The sequence below is a fragment of the Gobio gobio genome (assembly GCF_949357685.1).
Source record: "Gobio gobio genome assembly, chromosome: 10".
In the NCBI taxonomy this organism is placed as follows: domain Eukaryota; kingdom Metazoa; phylum Chordata; class Actinopteri; order Cypriniformes; family Gobionidae; genus Gobio; species Gobio gobio.
Window position 1 is genome coordinate 8934954 of NC_137116.1, and position 24508 is coordinate 8959461.

Sequence of the window (24508 nt, forward strand, 5' to 3'; positions counted from 1 at the left end):
TAATGTCTATTGTATCTGTTTAAGTGATAAAGAAGACCTAAATATATAATTTAAGCAATTTCTTATAAATATGTGATTCATAGAAAATATTAGTTATATTAATTTATAAGTAAATCATAGAGACAGAAAAGTCACTGTAACAGGAACGACTCAGATTCAATCTCTCACTTTTAGGCTGGATTAAACATACCCCTACACATTTCAAGTGCTCTTACCTGTAAAAGTTGGACGGTGGTGGACTCATTTTACTACGAATGGGAAAACGTTCAACCGAACCGGCGCAATAAGTCCCGCCATCTAAATAAAAGAGCCAATCGCCGATTGGTAAAGTCACCGCGTCACTCCAGCGGCCGTTAGAAGCGCAACAGTCAGCGTACTAAAAAGCGAGCTTAGGACTGCGCATGCGCACTGGTCCAGCTAAAAAAAAATTGAGCGTTTAGATTGTAGAAACTAAATGTAGGCTATGATACAGTTGTTGTCAGTTTCATTGGTGATGACAAATATGAAATTTAACAGCTTGGTGAACAGCCTTGGAGAATTTGATGTTTCCATATTTAAAGAGATAGGAGCTGCACTTGAAGAAAACAGGTGGCGTTTCAAAGATGGCCGCCGAGAGAATTTTGAATTGCCTGAAAGGGACTTTGACAAAACGCAAAGCAAGTTTTTTTTTTGTTTATTTAAAGCTGAACTTCTTTTAACTTGAGCACTAGGCTAGCTATTTTAGAACGGCGTGTCATGCATGAGATGAAGCGGTTCTAACCAACATCTATATAAATGACACCACACACACACACACACATATATATATAAATTGATATAGACCAGTGGTTTTAACCCCACTTCAAGTGAGACACGTTTCTTTACCAGGGGTTAAAAGTGGGGTCCGTGGAAGAGTAGGGGGAATAAGTAATAATTAAATTAGATTTAAATAAATAAAAATGTGATAAAAATAAAATAATATCAGTTAGTTGTTAATCTATTAAATAGATTCAAATAAATAAATACAAATTGATTAATATAAAACAATCAAAATTATATGAACATTAAATACATAAATAGGTTACATACAGTATTTAACAATAGTGAGTAGAAAAAAATAAAACAATGTAACTCATTTTATCATTCTAATGTTCCTGTTAAATTTTCGGATGGGGGTCCCACACACAAGGCCTGTGGCATCTAAACGATCTTATTCTCTTGTTCATTTGTCTTAACTCTATGATGAGAGAAAAATAATTAGGCTATGGTGAATCCTTGAGCAGTTGATAGTTCGCGTTGTCATCGGTCAGCTGGAGTTTAAGCTGTGAAAGACAGCGTGTCCTCATCATAAATCCTAAATACTCTCTCCAGACTGAGCAGTGCTGACTGTCTGCGGCCGATCTGCGCATGCGCCGGTCTGAAGCGAAGTGAAAGCGCTCGCGCAACAGTTTGAATGGCATTCATCATCATCATCAGTGCGGGTGTGAATCCATGATGGGAGACTGGAGCAGTGTTCACAACCGAACAGGTACACTCATCACATAAACTCTTCAGCTCTTCAAAACGTATTCAGCTAGAGATTTGAGGTGCTTTATAGCACAATGTTGCTTTATTTGACAGTGTTCATTACACAGACTGTGGTTAACTTAACCTACAGTAAGTGCATGTTGTTAGTCTGTGCAACAGGGACACCTTAAAATAAAGTGTAACCGATTTTTTAAACAACATAGCGATTCAGTTTGAATTTGTGATTAACCGTGGATTTAAATAAACTTAATTAGTGAAGTTATTAGCTATTAATGGACACATATATTGTGGATTTATAATAGTAGGCTAGCCTATATTCTGTGGCAGATAATGAGCTTGTCTTTAGGCGCGGTGTAATTATCGGGGTTTTTTAATAAAGTGTGTGTTTAACGTTATGTGTGTGAGTAGGCCTATCTGAGTGAGTTGTTCATGTGTATTAACAGTAGACAGGATGAGCAGCAGGTGTGTGTGTGTGTGTGTGTGTGTGTGTGTGTGTGTGTGTGTGTGAGTTTGTAAGCAGGAAACGCGTCTTTTGTAAATGACAGCGGTTCTCTGATCGGAAACGCGCGCTGTCTTCCTGTTTCTTTCTTCATCTGGTGTTTTCTGTATTTTGAGGTGAGGTTTACTCATGTCGATCTAAACCTGCATTCTAATCTCTTGTTGTTTCGGTGGAATATTTTCTTGCAGCTTTTCCATGTATTCATGGTGGAAAAACCTAAATGATCATAAAAGCTATAGCCCTATATGTGTGAGAAACAGACAAAAAAAAAAGGCATAACATTATGACCTAATATTGTGTTGGTCCCCCTTTTGCTGCCGAAACAGCCCTGACCCGTCGAGGCATGGACTCCACTAGATCCCTGAAGGTGTGCTGTGGTATCTGGGACCAAGATGTTAGCAGCAGATCCTTTAGTCCTGTAAATTGCGAGGTGGGGCCTCCATGGATCGGCCTTGTTTGTTCAGCACATCCCACAGATGCTCGATTGGATTGAGATCTGGGGAATTTGGAGGCCAAGTCAACACCTCAAACTCGTGCTCCTCAAACCATTCCTGAACCATTTCTGCTTTGTGTCAGGCGCATTATCTGCTGAAAGAGCCACAGCCACCAGGGAATACCGTTTCCATGAAAGGGTGTACATGGTCTGCAACAATGCTTAGGTAGGTGGTACGTGTCAAAGTAACATCCACATGGATGGCAGGACCCAAGGTTTCCCAGCAGAACATTGCCCAAAGCATCACACTGCCTCCGCCGGCTTGCCTTCTTCCCATAGTGCATCCTGGTGCCATGTGTTCCCCAGGTAAGCGACACACACGTACCCGGCCCCCCATGTGATGTAAAAGAAAACGTGATTCATCAGACCAGGCCACCTTCTTCCATTGCTCCGTGGTCCAGTTCTGATACTCACATGCCCACTGTTGGTGCTTTCGGCGGTGGACAGGGGTCGGCATGGGCACCCTGACTGGTTTGCAGCTATGCAGCTGACACCTTTCTATCAGAACCAGCATTAACTTCTTGAGCAATTTGAGCTACAGTAGCTCTTCTGTTTGATCAGACCACATGGGCCAGCCTTCGCTCCCCACGTGCATCAATGAGCCTTGGCCGCCCATGACCCTGTCACCGGTTCTCCACTGTTCCTTCCTTGGAGCACTTTTGATAGATACTGACCACTGCAGACCGGGAACACCCCACAAGAGCTGCAGTTTTGGAGATGCTCTGACCCAGTCGTCTAGCCATCACAATTTGTCCCTTGTCAAACTCGCTCAAATCCTTACGCTCTCCCATTTTTCCTGCTTCTAACACATCAACTTGTTCACAAAATGTTCACTTGCTGCCTAATATATCCCACCCACTAACAGGTGCTGAAGAGATAAGTGTTATTCACTTCATGGTCATAATGTTATGCCTGATCGGTGTAAGTCATTGTTCACTGAAAATAAGCTGCAGTTCAAATAAACTGTAAATATGCTGTAAAACACTGAATGTTGTAATAATTGCAATATATTTATTACAGTTTCTATTTTTTCAATATTCTTCTGTTCCAGGCATTAATGTAGCCCCTCATAAAATCCCCAATACCTTTAAAAATCTGTGATTGTGTGCGCTTTACATTTCCAGTCGTCAAAAATGAAAAATTACATTTGTTTTTTATAAATGGTCAAATTACATCAGTGGCAAACCTGGTCAAATGTGCCAAGATGAGGCAGCAAAACTCATCTATTGACAAACAAACTGTTTCATTAGTTTATTTTAAACTGTTGTCCGTCAAGCTTGAGCAAGTTGATTTCATTGCTGATTTAATTGTTTTGTTTCATTTATTTCCTGGCTGTTTTTTTTTTTGCCCAAAATCCAATCATAGACCTTAATAACAGTCAGCGCAGATGTCATATTAAATATTATTACTACAGTCTTCACTGTATAAAGGTACTAGATCAAAATTCACAACTTTCAAAACTGTTTTATGGAGTTTTTGTCTACTGAAATTTTGGTATTTCATCAGCGGAACAATGGGCATGTCGTTGAACTACAGTATTGAACACACTGTACTTCTGTTCCTCAGCCTCGTTTCCTGTCAAACTACAAATCAAAATGACGCAACCCTGGATAAGGTTTTTATTTAATTAGCGTTTATTTAATGACCCTATCCTGGGAAATATTCACTGGAGTAAAAACTGTGATGTCCCCCTTATACAATCATATGTGGTTCATGTTATTTGTTCGACACGGATTTACTGTTTGATTGTGTGTGTGGGAAGTGTTACAGGCACACCCTCATCACAGTTTCACTTCTCAGGAGAAAAAACACTCCTAGTTAAAACAAAAGAGTGTGGAAGAGAAACAGCCGTATAGTTCTGTATTTATGAATCATGTAAACAAGGGAAACACTTTGGGTGCAGAGAAATATGAGGTTTTGCACACATAAGGGTCATTGTTGGGTTTATCAGTAAAGATGCTCTCTAATGTGTATATTCATATCAATTATTACATTTATTTGAGTAATTATAATCAAGGTTTTTAGCTTGTCCCTCAATTTATTGTCCACCCTGTTGTTTTTGACTACTTTCCCTTTAAATGAAAGTTGGAGAAATTACATTACATCATATCATAAAGCTGTCATCTCTTCTTTGGAGAGAAAACTAATTTGGAAAGTGGGTGACATCCTTGATTTTTTAAATTACCTATTTTATCTTTCATAAAGGCGTTGGTGAGTATTAACGTTAACACAGTAGTAACCAGTTCAGGAAGAATGTGTAACAGGAACAGTATTTGGGATCCATGCGTGTGTCCGTTCTTAAAGGGACTGTAAATTTCCATACATTTAGCCCAAAAACCGAAAACTAATGGCTTGGTCAAAAGGAATTCTGCGTGTAAGCCTTTTCAGCATTTTGGTGAAGTTCTCTTAATTTATTGATATCTCATTTCAAATCTGACTCCATTAATAATTTTATCTGACTCCAATTCTATGTGACTCCATAAAGTGTGTTACGTTTAGAGTTTATCAGCTGATTTGAAGATTAGTTGCGATTTAATTTAGATCGTTGATTTTCTTTATATCTTCCTAGTTTTCATATTCGTTCATCGAGAGACCCAATATCGCAGAGAGACAGACGCGTCCGGTTCGCGCGCTCACGGGCACAAAATGTGATATTTTGCGGTTCTTCAGAGGTGCTATATAGCACCTTAGTCAAAGAACCGGCGAAGAACCGCTGAAGCACCAAAATTGGTGCTATATAGCACTAAAAAAGGTTCCCCTATGATTACGAGCCAAGAACCATTTTTGGTGCCATATAGAACCTTTTTTTTTTTAACGTGTAATGACATTTTAACTGAGTTTAACTGTAGGTCAGTTTCATTTAACTGTATGGGCATGGTAGTCACAGGTAAAATCATGCTCCTCATTACCATAGGTATATGGTTTCGAAAATAAATAAATAATAATAAACTATTGAATTTGGTTGTGCTAGAGTGACAAGTTTGTAGTTGTGTGTATTGCTGTTTTCCAATTTACCTCGTGATGTTTTTACATGGTCGCGGCTGTTGGTCCCATATCACACGATTGTAAAAAACAACATTCGGAGTCAAAGTGCCGGTTCATCACTTCATAGAGCAGCAGAAACGCAGCGCACGTTCGTCAGCGGCAGCGCTGTTGCGCGGATATTCGCCTTTTGCAGTTTCATGCGCCCAAACTTTTAAACAGCGCCTAATATGGACACAGTCTATGGAGGAGCATGATGGGCCAGTCCGTGGCAAAAAATTAAATAAATAAATAAACTTGTATCGGCCCCAAAGTGCGTCGGCCCACCGGGAAAATGCCCGGTATGCCAGATTACCAGTCCAGCCCTGGTGGTTGCACATGCTCACTCAACAAAAAGTGTAATTTTAGTAATATTCACGGACTACAACTTGCCAATCCAGCAATAGTCAGGAATCGGAATATCACGCACGCTGCGCCCCATGCTTCAGTCGTGGCGTCATCGGTGTGATCTATCATAACCCTAGATTTTGCGGTAATATACAGTATTATAAAAGAGTATACATCGATCCATACTAGAATAATGATTTCAGAATCATACAAGATAAATCAAGATTAACATTTATTTTGGCCAGACAGGAACAGGAAATAAGTAAACAAGAATCCATGGTACACAACTGATCAGCGTAAAAACATAAAACACAATTGCAAAGCAATATGAAAATAATTTAAAAGAGTCATCATGTCTGGCACATCTACATGCAGTTTGCACCACACGGGGGGTCTGACTACAGAATATTCCCCCTGAGAGTTAGATTATCCAGCCTTAAATACTTCAACTAGAACAAAAGGTTTGTAAATATTTGCATCACCCCCACCTGGTTTTGGGGGAGTGGATCAGATATCTTTGAAGAAATTCCTCAAAAGGAGGACTGAATTCTCATTAGTTTTCCAATCTTTCTAATACTACCAGTGACTGCAGTGAAACTGAGACCATTTTATAATTCGCACTGAGACCTTTAAAAAGACATCAAACATGAAAGGGATAAAACAATAGATTTACAAGATACATCATCACTGGTATATCTGCATTTGGTGACTTGAAACCAGGGCAAGGAGAGGGCAAAATGGGGAGGGGGGAGGAATGTTTGTCAGGGTGTTGTCACACAGTTTCTGTGAGATCTTCTCTCAAGATTAGTGACTTTTATTGTTCAATTTGCTGGGGTGTGTTTCTCAGCTTTTGTCTTAGCACCAAAACCGATCCTTACAGGACAGTTATTTATTATTCAAACTACAAAAAGACAAACGATCACTTACTGCTCTTGACTTATTAACTTGTGTAACTTTAATGGATTAATCTGCATTTATTTTTTTACATTGAAGATTATCCAATGTTATTTTAAATTTGATTACTTTTTTTATTTTTATTTTACTGGTAGACCTACCTGGAAAAAAAAGCAGTCTATTTCATTTGTATCTTTATTCTATTGTATTTATTTGTGCTATTGTTTGTAATTTGTTTATTTGTTCTTATTGTATCACTGTTACTCGTCTTTTTAAATTCAATTTGAAAATCAAGCTTCCTTGTGCTGTATATAAGCCATTGCAACACAATTAGTTAGCAAAATATTTGTGAGATAATTGTAAAAATGGTAATTGATCAATGTTTAGGCTATATATGGGAAAAAGCTTTATCATATAAAGTGATCTCTTCAGAAGAAATGTTCAATTGCCTAGACTCTCAATAGACGGACAAAAATAGAAATTATATAAAAAATATCTATTTGACAGTATACGTATAGGCAGCGTTTTTCCCTGTGGTATCGAATATCGATACATTTTAGGGATCGGATTCGTATCAAAGTTAGAAATTACAGTATCGTGACAACGCTAAACCTTAGTACGTCCACCCTGTTAAGGGGAAAATTAAAAAAAGTTAGTAAAAAAAATCATAGTTTTAAAATTACAATTTTAAAGACCATGAGATTCTTTATTAGATAAATCTTCGACGTTAGCTTGTTTTTGCTCAGACGCTGTGCAGTGGTTGATTTTTGCTCAGAATGTCCACTCTGTTAATGTCCATCCTGTTATATCTGAAATGCTAACAGAGAAGACACTGAGGGTGTGTTCACACTTGGTTGGACCAGGACTAAATGTTTTTTTTGTTGTTGTTTTTTTGGTCCGGACCAATTTTGTCCACCCTGTTATTTTGTCCAATCTGTTATCACTTTGTCCACTCTATTATTAGTTTGTCCACCCTGTTATCTCTCTACTCTGTTATCACTTTGTCCACCCTGTTATTTTTTCCACCCTATCTCTTTTGTCCACCCTGTTATTTTGTCCACCCTGTTATTATTTTGTCAGCCCTATCCTTTTTGTCCACCCTGTTATTATTTTGTCCACTCAATCATTTTGTCCACCCTGTTATCTGTCCACGGTGTTATCACTTTGTCCACCCTATCCCTTTTGCCCACTCTGTTATTATTTTGTCCACCCTGTTATAAGTTTGTCCACCCTGTTATCTCTCTACTCTGTTATCACTTTGTCCACCCTATTATTATTTTGTCAGCCCTATCCCTTTTGTCCACCCTGTTATTATTTTGTCCATCCTATCCCTTTTGTCCACCCTGTTATTATTTTGTCCACTCTGTTATTATTTTGTCCAGCCTGTCCATTTTGTCCACCCTGTTATAAGTTTGTCCACCCTGTTATCTCTCTACTCTGTTATCACTTTGTCCACCCTATTATTATTTTGTCAGCCCTATCCCTTTTGTCCACCCTGTTATTATTTTGTCCATCCTATCCCTTTTGTCCACCCTGTTATTATTTTGTCCACTCTGTTATTATTTTGTCCACCCTGTTATTATTGTGTCCATCCTATTCCTGTCCACTCTGTTATTATTTTGTCAGCCCTATCCCTTTTGTCCACCCTGTTATTATTTTTTCCACTCTGTTATTATTTTGTCTACCCTGTTATTATTTTGTCCACCCTATCCCTTTTGTCCACCCTGTTATTATTTTGTCCACTCTGTTATTATTTTGTCCACCCTGTTATCTGTCCACTCTGTTATCACTTTGTCCACCCTGTTATTATTTTGTCCACCCTATCCATTTGTCCACCCTGTTATTATTTTGCCCACTCTGTTATTATTTTGTCAGCCCTATCCCTTTTGTCCACCCTGTTATTATTTTGTCCACTCTGTTATTATTTTGTCAGCCCTATCCCTTTTGTCCACCCTGTTATTATTTTGTCAGCCCTATCCCTTTTGTCCACTCTGTTATTATTTTGTCCACCCTGTTATCTGTCCACTCTGTTTTCACCTTGTCTACCCTGTTATTATTTTGTCGGCCCTATCCCTTTTGTCCACCCTGTTATTATTTTGTCCACCCTGTTATCTGTCCACTCTGTTATCACTTTGTCCACCCTGTTATTATTTTGTCCATCCTATCCATTTGTCCACCCTGTTATTATTTTGTCCATTCTGTTATTATTTTGTCAGCCCTATCCCTTGTGTCCACCCTGTTATTATTTTGTCCACTCTGTTATTATTTTGTCCACCCTGTTATTATTTTGTCCACCCTGTTATCTGTCCACTCTGTTTTCACTTTGTCCACCCTGTTATTATTTTGTCCACCCTGTTATTATTTTGTCCATCCTATTCCTGTCCACTCTGTTATTATATTGTCAGCCCTATCCCTTTTGTCCACCCTGTTATTATTTTGTCCACTCTGTTATTATTTTGTCCACCCTGTTTTCTGTCCACTCTGTTATCACTTTGTCCACCCTGTTATTATTTTGTTCACCCTATCCATTTGTCCACCCTGTTATTATTTTGCCCACTCTGTTATTATTTTGTCAGCCCTATCCCTTTTGTCCACCCTGTTATTATTTTGTCCACTCTGTTATTATTTTGTCCACCCTGTTATCTGTCCACTCTGTTTTCACTTTGTCTACCCTGTTATTATTTTGTCGGCCCTATCCCTTTTGTCCACCCTGTTATTATTTTGTCCACCCTGTTATCTGTCCACTCTGTTATCACTTTGTCCACCCTGTTATTATTTTGTCCACCCTGTTATTATTTTGTCCATTCTGTTATTATTTTGTCAGCCCTATCCCTTGTGTCCACCCTGTTATTATTTTGTCCACTCTGTTATTATTTTGTCCACCCTGTTATTATTTTGTCCACCCTGTTATCCGTCCACTCTGTTTTCACTTTGTCTACCCTGTTATTATTTTGTCGGCCCTATCCCTTTTGTCCACCCTGTTATTATTTTATCCACCCTATTATCTGTCCACTCTGTTTTCACTTTGTTATTATTTTGTCCACGCGGTTAATATTTTGTCCAATCTGTTATCACTTATCACTGTTCACTGGACCCATTTTTGACCTTTAATTTAATTTATTTTGTTTAATAAATGGTTAAATGTATTTACCTGAGCCGAGCTCACCCTATTATGACTACACAAAAATTTAAAATCTTTTAGAAAGTTTGATTTCTAAAAGGTTTGATTTCTACAATTTGATGATGGCCAAAGGCACAGAATACCAGGAATGACCCATGAATGAACGTATGGCATGTTGTTTGAGGTTAATGGATGAATTGTGTTGGCTCTTGTGAATTGAGTTTGGTTGCTCTGCACAGGTCAGTGCGCTCCACTGCTGTCTCCGGTCATCGGGACTCTGAAGCTGGTGTCTGGCGACGGCAGCAGTGTGGGCACCGTGATGAGCCTGCAGTGCCCGAGCAGACACCGCCCGGTCAGTGGCTCTCAGATGTCCTGCGTGTGGAGCAGCAACGACGCACACTGGAGCGGCGGGACACCCGAGTGCAAACGTAAGACACACACACTTACAAGACAACTCTTCACACTGCTGTCTATAAACTAAAAAACTAATTAATCACACATTTCCTGTAATTAATCCTGATTAATTGCACCTATTTAATATATTTTACATTATTAATAATCTCCAAATTAGTGTAGAAACAACATTAAGACAGTAGCTTATATTTTAAATATTTGTTAAATGGCATTTTATGAAAGAAGGCCAGTATCACTGATACCAAACATTCTAATGTCTCTATGAAATTGATTTTTTTCTCAATTTTAACATTTATTAGACTTTAAAAAATATAACAGAAATCAAGCGCGGTAAAGTTGCCACTGTTCTATAGAGTCGGCAATCTTACAAAGAAATCAATACCACAATTAGTTTTAACAGTATGTAGGCTAACCATTGTTTATCAATAAATATTAATTTAAAATCACCTACATGCATTATAGCTGCATATTTATGCTTGAGAATGCTTTGACCCGATACCACGGCGCTAAGTCTGCCAATTCCACCAATTGGTTGAATAGTATAATCTGTATGAATTAAAATTGCTTTTAACATTTAAAAACAGACATGTTAAAATTCCACAGCTTGATTGTATTGGTAAAACTGACTTAATAATTTGAAAATTAAAAAAAAGTTAATTTAATTCATACAAATTATATGTTTCAACTTGGTGGAATTGGCAGACACTCCCTTAGCGCCGTGGCAGCGTTCTAAACGTTCAAAACGTTCTCGAGTATAAATATGCAGCTATTAGGCACGTAGGTGATTTTGAATTGATATTTCATGTCGATATACAACTGCACACTTAAAACTGATCGTAGTGTTTAAATATTTATAGGATTGGCGAATCTATAGAACAATGCAAGGAAAGCTAACTTTACCGCACTCTGAGAGTCCCCTAGTGGTCGGGAGCATTTCCGTTGTGTTGTGGCTTTTTCGTTGTGTTGTGGATTTTCCGTTGTGTTGTGGCTTGATTTCGTTGTGTTGTGGCTTGATTTCGTTGTGTTGTGGCTTGATTTCGTTGTGTTGTGGCTTTTTCGTTGTGTTGTGGATTTTCCGTTGTGTTGTGGCTTGATTTCGTTGTGTTGTGGCTTGATTTCGTTGTGTTGTGGCTTGATTTCGTTGTGTTGTGGATTTTCCGTTGTGTTGTGGCTTGATTTCGTTGTGTTGTGGCTTGTTTCCGTTGTGTTGTGGCTTGTTTCCGTTGTGTTGTGGCTTGATTTCGTTGTGTTGTGGATTTTTCGTTGTGTTGTGGCTTGATTTCGTTGTGTTGTGGCTTGATTTCGTTGTGTTGTGGATTTTTCGTTGTGTTGTGGCTTGATTTCGTTGTGTTGTGGCTTGATTTCGTTGTGTTGTGGATTTTCCGTTGTGTTGTGGCTTGATTTCGTTGTGTTGTGGCTTGTTTCCGTTGTGTTGTGGCTTGTTTCCGTTGTGTTGTGGCTTGATTTCGTTGTGTTGTGGATTTTTCGTTGTGTTGTGGCTTGATTTCGTTGTGTTGTGGATTTTTCGTTGTGTTGTGGCTTGATTTCGTTGTGTTGTGGCTTGATTTCGTTGTGTTGTGGATTTTTCGTTGTGTTGTGGCTTGATTTCGTTGTGTTGTGGCTTCATTCCGTTGTGTTGTGAACTTATGTATGCTTTTTAAATTTCGTTGTGTTGTGCACTACTGGGCCACTGTAGTGAACTAGTGATCTCTTTACAATTCATACAGTCATGGAAAACATATTACAATTGTGTATTAAACATTTTTGTTTTCCAGGCCCGGGAAAAGTCACGTCAATTATACATAATTATTTTTGAATATGCAAGCTCTAAAATATTTAAACTGTCTTAATGTGAAAAAAACCTGTTTGTCCGCCATAGTCGATTCTTTTAAATAAAATTTAGCATACCTGTCAACACTGTTTTTCCCATCTCCCGTCTCCCTCCCGTTTTGTTATTTCTCCCGGGAAACTCCCGTAATTTGTATGGCCCAAACCTTGTTAAATTAATAATCCAAACCGATCTCACGGAAATCCGTACACACACTGAACAAAATTATAAACGCAACACTTTTTTATTTTTGCCCCCATTTTTCATGAGCTGAACGCAAAGATCTAAGGCTTTTTCAATGTACACAAAAGGCCTATTTCTCTCAAATATTGTTCACTAATCTGTCTAAATCTGTGTAAGTGAGCACTTCTCCTTTGCCGAGATGCACATTTTAGAGTGGCCTTTTATTGTGGCCAGCCTTAGGCACACCTGTGCAATAATCCCGCTGTCTAATCAGCATCTTGATATGCCACACCTGTGAGGTGGATGGATCATCTCGGCAAAGGAGAAGTGCTCACTAACACAGATTTAGACAGATAAGAGAACAATATTTGAGAGAAATAGGCAGAAATCACCGTTTTCAAATCTCAGGTGTCAGATGGTAATAAATGGATTCCTGATGGTGTCAGTTTCGCTTCTGTTTCCTTCATCCTCTCACTGTGTGTTTACAGCTTTGTCTCGGTTCGAGGACGAGGGCTTCCGTTTGGCTCTTCTCATGTCCTTCATCAGCGCCACCATCATTCTCTTGATGAGCGTCGCCTTCATCACTTCCTGTCTGGTGAAACATGTGAAACGAGAGGAGAGGAGGAAGATGGAGAGGTGAGAGAACCTGAAAATACACAGAGCTCTGGCTATTAGACTTAAAAATACTTCTGTGTCTCACGTCTTTATTCCCTAGTGTGTTCAATTGTACTAAATGTGTACTTCAAATCTTAAAAAATACAAATAATATAATATTAATGTATTATAAAAGGTCACTTATGGGTTCTGCCCAAGCGGCAACCTCCCGCAGTTTCTCTTGAAGCCAATACGGAAGTGACTTAAAGGGTTAGTTCACCCAAAAATGAAAATTCTGTCATTAATTACTCACCCTCATGTCGTTCGACACCCGTCAGACCTCCGTTCATATTCGGAACACAAATTAAGATATTTTTGTTGAAAGCTGATGGCTGAGAAAGGCTTCAGATAGGCCTCCATTGGCATTCAGTACATTAATACTGCCAAGACCCATAAAAGGCACTTAAAACGTTGTTACAAAGTCCATCTCACCACAGTGGCTCTACAATAATTTTACGATGCGACGACAATAGTTTTTGTGCGCAAAAAAAAATCAAAATAACACCTTTATCCAGCTTGTTATTGTCTTCCATGTGTGCCTCCACGACGCATGCGCGAGAATATGACGCAGATCCGGCGTTCGGACACATGACTCAGAAGCGATTTGTTTACAAGCAGAGGAAGGCGCGCGTGTCTAAGCTGTTGAATTCTACATTGATCGTGCTTTAGGTCTCAGCGTAGTTCTCAAAATGGGGCTTAAAGGGTTAGTTCACCCAAAAATGAAAATTCTGTCATTAATTACTCACCCTCATGTCGTTGGACACCCGTAAGACCTCCGTTCATATTCGGAACACAAATGAAGATATTTTAGTTGAAAGCTGATGGCTGAGAAAGGCTTCACACAGGCCTCCATTGGCATTCAGTACATTTACACTCCCAAGACCCATAAAAGGCACTTAAAACGTCGTTACAAAGTCTATCTCACCACAGTGGCTCTACAATAATCATACAATGCGACGACAATAGTTTTTGTGCGCAAAAAAAAATCAAAATAACACCTTTATCCAACTTGTTCTTGTCTTCCGTGTGCGCCTCCACGACGCATGCGCGAGAATATGACGTAGCGCCGGTGTTCGGGAATCGATGAAATACACACTGAAGCCCCATTTTGAGCACTACGCCGAGACCTAAAGCACGATCAATGTAGAATCCAACAGCTTAGACACGCGCGTCTTCCTCTGCTCGTAAACAAATCGCTTCTGGGTCATATGTCCGAACGCCGGATCTGCGTCATATTCTCGCGCATGCGTCGTGGAGGCGCACACGGAAGACCAGAACAAGTTTGATAAAGGTGTTATTTTGATTTTTTTTTGCGCACAAAAACTATTGTCGTCGCATTGTATGATTATTGTAGAGTCACTGTGGTGAGATGGACTTTGTAACGACGTTTTAAGTGCCTTTTATGGATCTTGGAAGTGTCAATGTACTGAATGCCAATGGAGGCCTGTGTGAAGCCTTTCTCAGCCATCAGCTTTCAACTAAAATATCTTCATTTGTGTTCCGAATATGAACGGAGGTCTTACGGGTGTCCAACGACATGAGGGTGAGTAATTAATGACAGAATTTTCATTTTTGGGTGAACTAACCCTTTAAGTGTGCATTTCATGGATTCCCGAACACCGGCGTTACGTCATATTCTCACGCATGCGTCGTGGAGGCACACACGGAAGACAAGAACAAGTTTGATAAAGGTGTTATTTTGATTTTTTTTGCGCACAAAAACTATTGTCGTCGCATCGTAAAATTATTGTAGAGCCACTGTGGTGAGATGGACTTTGTAACGATGTTTTAAGTGCCTTTTATGGGTCTTGGGAGTGTTAATGTACTGAATGCCAATGGAGGCCTATCTGAAGCCTTTCTCAGCCATCAGCTTTCAACAAAAATATCTTAATTTGTGTTCCGAATATGAACGGAGGTCTTACGGGTGTCGAACGACATGAGGGTGAGTAATTAATGACAGAATTTTCATTTTTGGGTGAACTAACCCTTTAAACTGCAATTCATCGAATGGAGAAGGGAGCAGAATCTCATTGAGCTCCATGTTAAAATGCCCAACTTTACAGGAGAAATAAACATGTTTACAGTCTGGTACAAATTGTGGTTTTGGTCTATACAGCTAAATTTGCCCTTCATGACAACTGTGAGGGGGGTGAATTTTTTAATAACTCATTTGTTTACATTATATAGAGCCTTAAAGTTCTGCATAATTAAGGGCGTGGCCCCTTTGAGTGACAGGTGAATAGCCATTTATCTGCTGTCTGTTAGTCATCGTGTCACTTCAGCTCCGCCCACGTCCCGCATCTTTGCCCATTTTCTATTATCCAGGAGTGACGCGCGATGATGTGCTGACAAGATGGCAACGGCCAACTCGTCCCTACTTTACGCTTCAAAACTGCTCTTCAGAACCCTATGGGTGACGTCACGGACACTACGTCCATATTTTTATAGTCTATTCTGCCTTAAATGTTGTGAGCCAATCCAAAGCTCAACATGACTGACAGACAGAAGCGCTCGAGCGGCTTTAACTGATGATGAGGAGAGAGAGGAAGTGTGTAAAGCAGCGCTGATGTGTGTGTCTTGTGTGAATGTGCAGGGCAAGAAAAAGTGGGGCATCAGAGTTTTGGCATGAAATGGACGTTGAGCGAGAGGAGCTGCAGAAAACCACAAACAACAACAACAACAACAACAACAACTACACACAGCACACAGCGACAGGCAGAACTGCAGACAGCCAGATCTACACCTGCGGTGACCTGCGCTCTCCCTGCAGGTAAAAATACACAACAAAACATCAACATGTCATGCATTTATCCACACGCCTCATTTATACATGTGATGTATGAGTGTGTGTGTGTGTTTCTGACAGGTGTCTTCACCAGGGGAAGCCCTATCCTCAGATCATCCATCCGGCCCAGTTCTCTCTGATCCTCAGTCCAGCCACTGACCACCTGATGAACACACACATCTGCGCTGTAGAGACACACTGCGACAGCGCTGTGCTCACTGCGGGGGACACACACTTCTGCAGGCCGCTTCTTCAGGATCCCGTCTGGAGCGGACAGCACCGGTTTAACCCGCCAGTCCACATCATATGAGCACGTGCTGGACACTATGGAGGATTTTGTGTAATAATGATGCAAAAGGGGACTGGTCATGCAGGAGACGAGGCCTCAACTGAGAATTGGAACTTTTTTCTCATGTGTTGTGTGGTGTGTGTTTTTTATTGTACAGTTCACACTGTAGCCTATTGAATTGTTATTGCACTTAACATGCTTTTACACCTGACTCTAGTTAAAGTATGTAGTACAGTATGGACAACAATACATGTTTTAATTAATTATTATAGCATAATGCCACATTACTGGATGTTTACCCTTTGTAATATGCCTCTTTCCCTTAAAGGTTGATTATGATATGACGTTTTTAACTTTGGTTAGTATGTAATGTTGTTGTTTTAGCATAAACAACATCTGCAAAGTTACAACATTTAAAGCAAAGGGAGATAGTTTCTTTTACAGAAAGGACTACAATAAACAGCTGGTAGGGACTACAACGAGCTTCTTCACGGGTTAGTGACATCACTAACCCTAACATAAACCCCGGCCCCGGGAACATGTTGAGGAGAGGAAGAGTTGTTGTAGTCGAGCACATTTGGGAGTCGCTCAAGCCGTCATCCGTCTGTCACATTTATTGTGATTCAGTACGTATACAAATGCAACAGCATGTCATAAAAGCAAGTTATAACCGTAATTAAACTAAACTATCCCTGTTCTCTCTTCGTGCGGCAGATATTCTCTGACTCTGTGCATCTCACAACAGTTCCCACACCAGCCATTTATAGTTTATCATGACAGAATATGCTAATCAATGACTTGAAGATAGTAAACTCATAAATTAATTAACTAACCATTCAGAAACGTCCTGTCTCATTTTTCATGTTGTCACTTCTTCTTGAGTCTCTCCATCATTGTCCGACTCTGGTTTGATCATAAAAGGCTGAACAGTTTTGGACATTTTCAGTGTGTGTCTGCGTGAAGTAATCGGAGCTGTCTGGAGCAAAAAACGCAAGAGCTCTTGAAGCTCCGCCCTCTTCTTGAGAGTTCATTTGCATTTAAAGGGACAAAAACCGTGCATTTTTGCTCGCCCTCAAAGTGACAATTTTAACATGCTATAAAAATGATCTGTGGGGTATTTTGAGCTACAGCTTCACATACACACTCTGTGAACACCAGAGACTTATTTTACATCTTGTAAAAAGAGGTATTATAGGACCGCTTTAAATGTGCTATATGTAGAATTCAGAAACCCTTGTTATTGGCGCCACTGGTGACTGCTCGTGCTCGCACTTGTGCACACATAACTTAAAGCTGCAGTCTGTAACTTTTTGCGCTCTAGCGGTTAAAGGGATAGTTCACCCAAAAATGAAAATTCTGTCATCATTTACTCTCCCTCAAGTTGCTCCAAACCTGTATGAGTTTTGTTCTGCTGAACACAAAAGAAGATATTTTAAAGAATGTTTGTAACCAAGCAGATAGAGCAACCACTGACTACCATAAAAGAATAATTTACAATATGGCATGTTATTGCTCCCATTTTGATCAGGCATTACCACGTTGGGTTTGTAATGTTGGGTCCTAAGCAGACACTATTTCCCAGGAGGACACGTTTTTAAGCTTCGTTATTTTCACACATTGGTAATAAAAAAGCGGTTAATACATGGAAATTCTTACATATAGCCCCTTTAACTTTCACTACAAAACAGAATTCTCAGTTTACTCAGTGGATAGGCCTGCATGGGCCTATATTAAAAATCTGAAGCATATATTGGGCTTTTTTTTATAATCTGGAAATAAACAATCAAACACTGGTAGGACTACATTTTTTATAAACTTTAAGTCCGTGTAAAAACAGTTCTTCTGTTGTACTCAAAAACTGAAAAACCAAAGCAATAAGATTCAAAACGTGCATGTGGCTGTACTGTACATATCATTATTAAAGGGATAGTTCACCCAAAAATGTTAATTCTGTCCTCATTTACTCACCCTCAAGTTGTTCCAAACCTCTATGAGTTTCTTTGTTCTGCTGAACACAAAAAGAAGATAGAATGAAGAATGTTTGTAACAAAGCAGTTAGAGCAACTATTGACTACCATAGTATTTTTTTTCCCTACTATGGTAGTCAATGCTCTATCTGCTTGGTTACAAACATTCTTCTAAATATCTTCTTTTGTGTTCTGCAGAACAAAGAAACTCATAGAGGTTTGAAACAACTTGAGGGTGAGTAAATGATGACAGAATTTAAATTTTGGGGTGAACTATCCCTTTAACGCTATTTGGATCTTTTTGTTCTGTTGCTAGTGTTGGTGCCTCTGGCAATAATGAGCGAATAATACACCTGGATGCAATGCAAACGCTGCACTTATATCCTTTAATGTAGAGCAGTTATGTACAGTATAATGCATAATATAACTGTGTGCTTTTGGATCATTCGTTTGTTCTAGATTCATTAGCCGATAGCACCACCCTGTGGTCTTTATAAACACTGTCAACTGTAAAACACTGCAACCTCCTAAATTCATCTTTAAAGATTTAAAGCAGCACTAGGTAGGTTTTGCTCTCGGGGTCCCCCTACAGTTGGGAAACAGTATTGTCCTCTACTACTGTCGTAAACTCTTGTCATTCTACATCAGGGGATGCATCGCACGTGCATTTATTGACATGACAACTATGATAGCCCTGAACACAGCAGGAGTTCACATGCAGGTGTTCTGCTTGCGTCGCGTGTGAAATGTCTTCATCCCAGGTACAGTGGCATATGTTTCAGCATGTCATATGAATATAATTTCATGGGTTTTATTTTTTTCAAACGCCAAATGATCGCGATGCTCACGTTTACAAGCCAGCGTCATTATAGTAGCCTAGTCTATTGGTTCCCGTTTTACAGAATCTATATGATACTTCAATTCAATGTTTGAGTGGTAGGTAATATATATCGTCAATATTATAATATCAAGCTACCATAGATGAATCTGCAAATTTGAACAATCGATTTGCATTATAGCCTGAGGCAAGACAAATAAACCAATATCACAGACATGTTAGGTAACGTTATCCTAAAATATGATTTTGTACTTCTTACGTATTTACTTGCAAGAATGAAGCCCCTCCTCCTTCAGCTCACGCCAACGAGCAAACGCCGGCCCAATGTTGATCCTCGTCCTGCCTTTAATCCGATCACTTTCTCGTTTCCTCTTTTTGCTTTCCTCCGACAAAACCTTTGCTTTCTTATTTTTCTGTGCTGCTTCGGCCATGACTATAACATCCGGCAAACAAAGGATAGTCGGGCTCGCACGTCCGAATTAAAGGAAGTGGGGGGTGGTGGTGGAAGTGACTTATATGCCGTAAAGCAGTCGAATTTTGTAGTTCTTTTTTTTCTCGGGTTACTACCTGAAACCCGAAGTTTAAAAGTACGATTAAAAACGATACAGACCCCGTCAGGCTGTGGCAGATGTATCATCACAAGAGCCTTGAAAATATATTATAAAGGTTGAAAAGTTACCTAGTGCTGCTTTAAAGCAGCTTAAATGAAACGCCCACAGAGTTATAAAACTAAAAAACTCCATGTGTGAACATTAAGCTTGAATTAGATTCTCACTGTACAGCTGGCCATGTGAATGCACGAATGTGCCACTAGAGGTCAGCGTGCGTGCGTGTGTGTGTTTACAGGAAATTACAACGTTCCATTCTCATTCAAAGTCTCATGTATTGCAACACAGCAGGAAGCAGAAGAACAACAAACTAGTAACATTTAATGAAAATTGAACTGTTTTCACAAACACTGCCAATATTGCTGTCAACCTATGAATGACTTACAGTTTTCTCTGTGCAGTGATATGGGGCTGGTGAAAGTACTTATTTATTAAAGAGGTTATATTGTGCTTTCTTTAGTGTGTAATGTTGCTGTTTGAGCAGGAGTTCTTCTCTATATCAGAGTCAGTGTTTATAAACTCCTGAAAGTTTTCTTCCGGGAAACGACACAATATTCCTCATTATAATAATTCATTAGCAGATAAAGGGGCGGGGCCTGATTGAGTTAGTTAGTAGTGTGTTGAAACTGGCAGTTTTGGTAAGGGGCGGGACATTTCCCAAACACCAATCACAACACACTGCTCCAGCCGACCAATCAGAGCACAGTGTGCTTCAGAAGGAGGGGCTTCATAGAGACAGGAACTAAACAGAGTGTTACTGACAGACTGGGAAGAGAGGAGCCGCAACAATGGAGAATATGAGGAAATAATCAACATTCAAAATGCCTTCACAGCTCCGTGTTTTCATCCATCCACCCACTCAGAGCCCGTGTTTCAGTCTCAGGCTACAGCTGGAAAAGAGACAGAGAATTAATGTCATCATTTACCTTCAAATGTACCTTTTTATAAAGGAGCAATATCTGCGTCCAGGACCATTTATGCAGGCATATTTTATCCCACATAAAAACACAGAGTGTGTCAGTGATTTATGTCAAATACTTTTATTGAATTCCAGTTCATTTAATTATTGTCAAGCTGAATAATCATGGCTGTTACTAGAAAAATCAAATTAAGATTGAATACAAAAGCTAGTAAAAGAGGAGTGAATATAGCTACCAGCCGTTTATTGTAGTCCTTTCTGTAAAAGAAAGATTTTTCCATTTCGATTAAATCAATCATTTGTACTTTTAAAGGGGTCATGAACTGGCTTTAAGAAAACAAAAATTATACGGTTGTCTGAGGTCAACTTATGACGTTTGTGTGGTTTTTACATTCAAAAACATCATAATGAATAAGTAATAGGCTGGGGGGTCGAATTCAAACCTTATTACACTCTAAAAAATTATGGGTTAAAAACAACCCAAACAATTGGTTTGTTTTAACCCAGCGATTGGGTTGTTTTAAGCAAACATTTAACCCAAACGCTGGGTTAAAACGACCCAATTGCTTGTTTTGAAGTGGTTAAGTAAAGAGTCACATGTGTTCACTCAGAACTTACCTATAATGCCATGCTGTAAAGTTCATACATGTGTTTCGAATGTAAAGTCTTCTAAAGTGAGGAGTGTGTGTTGTGTGTGTGATATACCAGTGTTTGCGCTACTGTCGCGCGCCCGGATTGGGCCGCTGAACTCCAAACGCAGTGATGAAGACGTTAATGACGACGATGATGAAGACGCAGCTTGTGGTGATGTTCTCGAAGACATTCAGCCGGAGATGTTTCTGCTCGTCGTTCAGGTTCCACTTCACTAGAATCAGCAATAAACACAGTTTCCTTAACGTTAGCATAACCAAGAAAAAACGTTTGGACATTTTGAACATTTAGAAACTAGATGAGTAAAGTTTGATGACACACTTTGATGTTGGCTTAACAAAGCCAGGTCTGAAAGTTTAGAATAACTTAGTAAAAAAGTTTAAAAAAAAAATGGTTACTAGCATATTTTAGCATGTTGTTTCCATGATTAGCATTTTGCTAACATGATTTAACATGCTGCTAACAGGTTTTAACGTTGTTAGCATTATTAGCATGTTGCTAGCATGATTAGCATTTACTAGTATGTTTTTTTACATTGTTGGAAAGTTTAACATTGCTAGAATTAGTATGTTGCTAGCATTTTTTAACATGTTTGCTAACATGATATTAACCCGATTAGCATTTTGCTAGTGTAACCGGCCTAAATCTGCCCACTGTTATGATCTGCGTTGTGTTGGTTTATTCAGAGAAGACACCGGACACTGGAACTGCTGCTCATGGAGAATTTATTTTCATTGAGGAAGTAGATGGTACTCTCCTCAGCATGCTCAAATGAGTCTGGATGGATTAAACAAAATACAGCAACAATGTGTTCACTCTGTGATTCAATCACCTCTCCTCGGCGCGCTCAAAGCAAACTGAGCACACATCACAATGATAATGACATCAAAATTACTGTGTGTGAAACATGTTACATACAATGGCAAAATTAATTGTCACAAGCATTTACACCAAACATACATTACATTCTCCTGCAGCTATTTTTAAGTCAATCACAAATTAGTAAAGAAACAAACTGATACAAAATGAAAACATTAGGACATTTAACAGAAATAAAACATACCTGGATGGATTAAACAAAATACAGCAACAATGTGTTCACTCTGTGATTCAATCACCTGCACAAATCAAATACCAGTAAATGAATCAGTAAAATTCACTGCGTTCTATTGACGTGCACACATACTCAATCACCACGTTCTATTTACGCACACACACACACTCAAATTGCTGTTCTCAGTAATAAAACTATCAAATCCTATCCATCCATTCATAAAACACTTCCTACAACACTTATAACAGTCTTAACAATAATATTACAGCATATTATAAACTTAATCACATTTAGGATAACTTTTATACTCTTATATAAGAAAAGCACCTCTAATTGCTTACCTCTCCTCAGCGCGCTCAAAGCAAACTGAGGACGCAGCACGAGGTGAGCGGCAATGACGTCACGACGTCAACAAAAAAAAAAAAAAAAAATCGCAAAACTCTTTAACCAAATGAATACTAATGATGTCAAAAACCAAATTATAGCCTTTCCTTGGACACCGTTATATAAAGTAAATAAACTAAAATTGACAGGAAGGATTATTGGTGAAATACATGAATTCTCAATGAATATTCACTCATATTAACATCCGTCACATTCACCCCTCCTGAATTTCACTAATATCCTGACCAAATGACACAAAATTGGTCTAACAGAACCACATTCACAACGAATCTCATTCGCAGTTCAACATAGTAGGTTACCTGCTTTACAGGTTAAGAAAAATCCAAGGTTGATCAAGTCTCAGATATTCTTAGAACAGTATGCTGCCTTGTACAACATCCAAAAATCTGGTCTGTATTACACTTTGAAATTCACATGGTACACATTTTCACAGTATCTTCATAGAAACAAATATCCTTCTAAAATAAAGAAAGAAATTATCCTGATTTCCTTGCTAAAGATGAACCCATTCTCTGAACATAAAATGGTCTCTGTGCCATTGACTCAATTAAACGATTAACTTTCTTGACCATCCTGCCTGCACGGGTCCTAACACCCAATGTGTCAACTGGAATTTGTGCATGCGTGTCAGTCGTACTGTTATCGTGTGTGTCATTCAAAGTTTCAGGTAATGAGTCATGATTACTAGCAAAAGATTCAGTCTCTCTAACAGGTACTTGATCAGAACCTCCAACAGCCTCATTTTGACTAGGGTTTTGTTCACAGACGCTTCTTTGACTGTGAACTGAATGATCAGAGTCCAGATCATCATCATCAACAAACTCTTGTCCTTCAATCTGTTCTTGTCCTTCAAGCTGTTCTTGTCCTTCAAGTTGTTCTTGTCCTTCAAGTACCCATGCCCTCGTTCTATCATCAGAACTTTCCTCTTCAAACGAGTCAGACGTCTCAGACATACAAGACTCGCTCTCCATATTGTCAGCATTAGACTGTACGTCATTGTCATCTTGAGATGGTACAACGGGTAGGAAGCTGATGTCAAGAATCAAATTTCGATGCACAACTTTAGATTTGCCTGCCTCGTCAATCAGTTTGTATATGTTTGTTTGAAGGTTCCGATCCTTTACAGTATAGACGGTTGGGTCCCACTTATCGGCAAGCTTCCTCTTTCCTCTTTCACTCTTGTTTGCAAGGAGCACTCTGTCTCCGATGTTCAAACTTGTGCCCTTGACCTTCCGATTGTAACCCTTGGCCTGCTTCTTCTGTTCTTTTTCAGTGTGTTTCTGAGCAATTCGAACCACCTCATGCAGGTAAGACATTAGGGTTTTCACATAGTTGCCATGGTCAACAATCACAGAGTCATGCAACACCTGCCCAAACATGACATCAACAGGTAGCTTTGGGATGCGACCAAACATTAGCTGGAATGGGGCATAACTAGTGGTCTCATGTACTGTGGCATTATATGCGAATGTCAGAGTCTGTATCTGCTCGGGCCACTTGTGCTTCTCCTTGAGAGGCAGAGAACGAAGCATACTGCCCAGGGTCCGATTAAACCTCTCGGTCCCACCGTTTCCCATCGGGTGATATGATGTAGTGTGGGATTTCTCAACACCTGCCAGCTTGAGCAGCTCTGCTATGATGTTACTTTCAAAGTTGGTCCCTTGATCCGTGTGAATGCGTGTCGGGAAACCATAAACACAGAAGATGTGATCCCATAGCTTCTTCGCAATTTGTTTTGCTTTCTGGTTTACACACGGAAAGGCATGGGCCAACTTTGTGAAGTGATCAGTCACAACTAATACGTCTACAGAACGCTGCTTGCTGTCCTCAGCACTCCAAAAATCCAAACACACTAACTCCATTGGGGCAGAAGTTCTAATGCTCTCAAGTGGGGCTCGTGCAGATGGCTCTGGTGTTTTGGCCAATATACATCTCTGACAACACTTGACATAGTCCCTTATGTCACGCTCCATTCTAGGCCAGAAAAAGCGTTGTCGAGCTAGCTGGAGAGTTCTTGACTGTCCCTGATGT

The 24508-nt window shown here is 39.4% G+C and overlaps 3 protein-coding genes across 4 annotated transcripts in view; 1 reads left to right on the plus strand and 2 right to left on the minus strand.

The window, feature by feature from the left end:
• Positions 1-24508, minus strand: part of LOC307132267 (interleukin-17 receptor E) — a 517506-nt gene that overhangs the window by 195149 nt on the left and 297849 nt on the right. The gene's annotated exons all lie outside the window — the stretch shown is intronic.
• susd3 (sushi domain containing 3) lies at positions 1349-17972 on the plus strand. 2 transcript variants are annotated; one of them, XM_079827424.1, is made up of 5 exons: positions 1349-1507; positions 10122-10310; positions 12796-12943; positions 15555-15731; positions 15828-17972. In XM_079827424.1, exons 1-5 carry the CDS (start codon positions 1471-1473, stop codon positions 16054-16056), a joined length of 780 nt encoding a protein of 259 aa, XP_079683550.1. In that variant the 5' UTR covers positions 1349-1470; the 3' UTR covers positions 16057-17972. The 2 variants fall into 2 exon arrangements, with proteins under 2 accessions (XP_079683550.1, XP_079683551.1); XM_079827425.1 differs by having other exon boundaries at positions 1435-2121.
• Positions 18371-24508, minus strand: part of LOC307132273 (ninjurin-1) — a 30214-nt gene continuing 24076 nt past the window's right edge. Inside the window, exons 3-4 of the mRNA XM_079826472.1 lie at positions 21073-21232; positions 18371-20338 (exon numbers count right to left, since the gene is read on the minus strand). Of these exons, the coding sequence (XP_079682598.1) occupies positions 21084-21232 (149 nt within the window). The 3' untranslated portion in view covers positions 18371-20338; positions 21073-21083. The remainder of the gene's footprint in view (positions 20339-21072; positions 21233-24508) is intronic.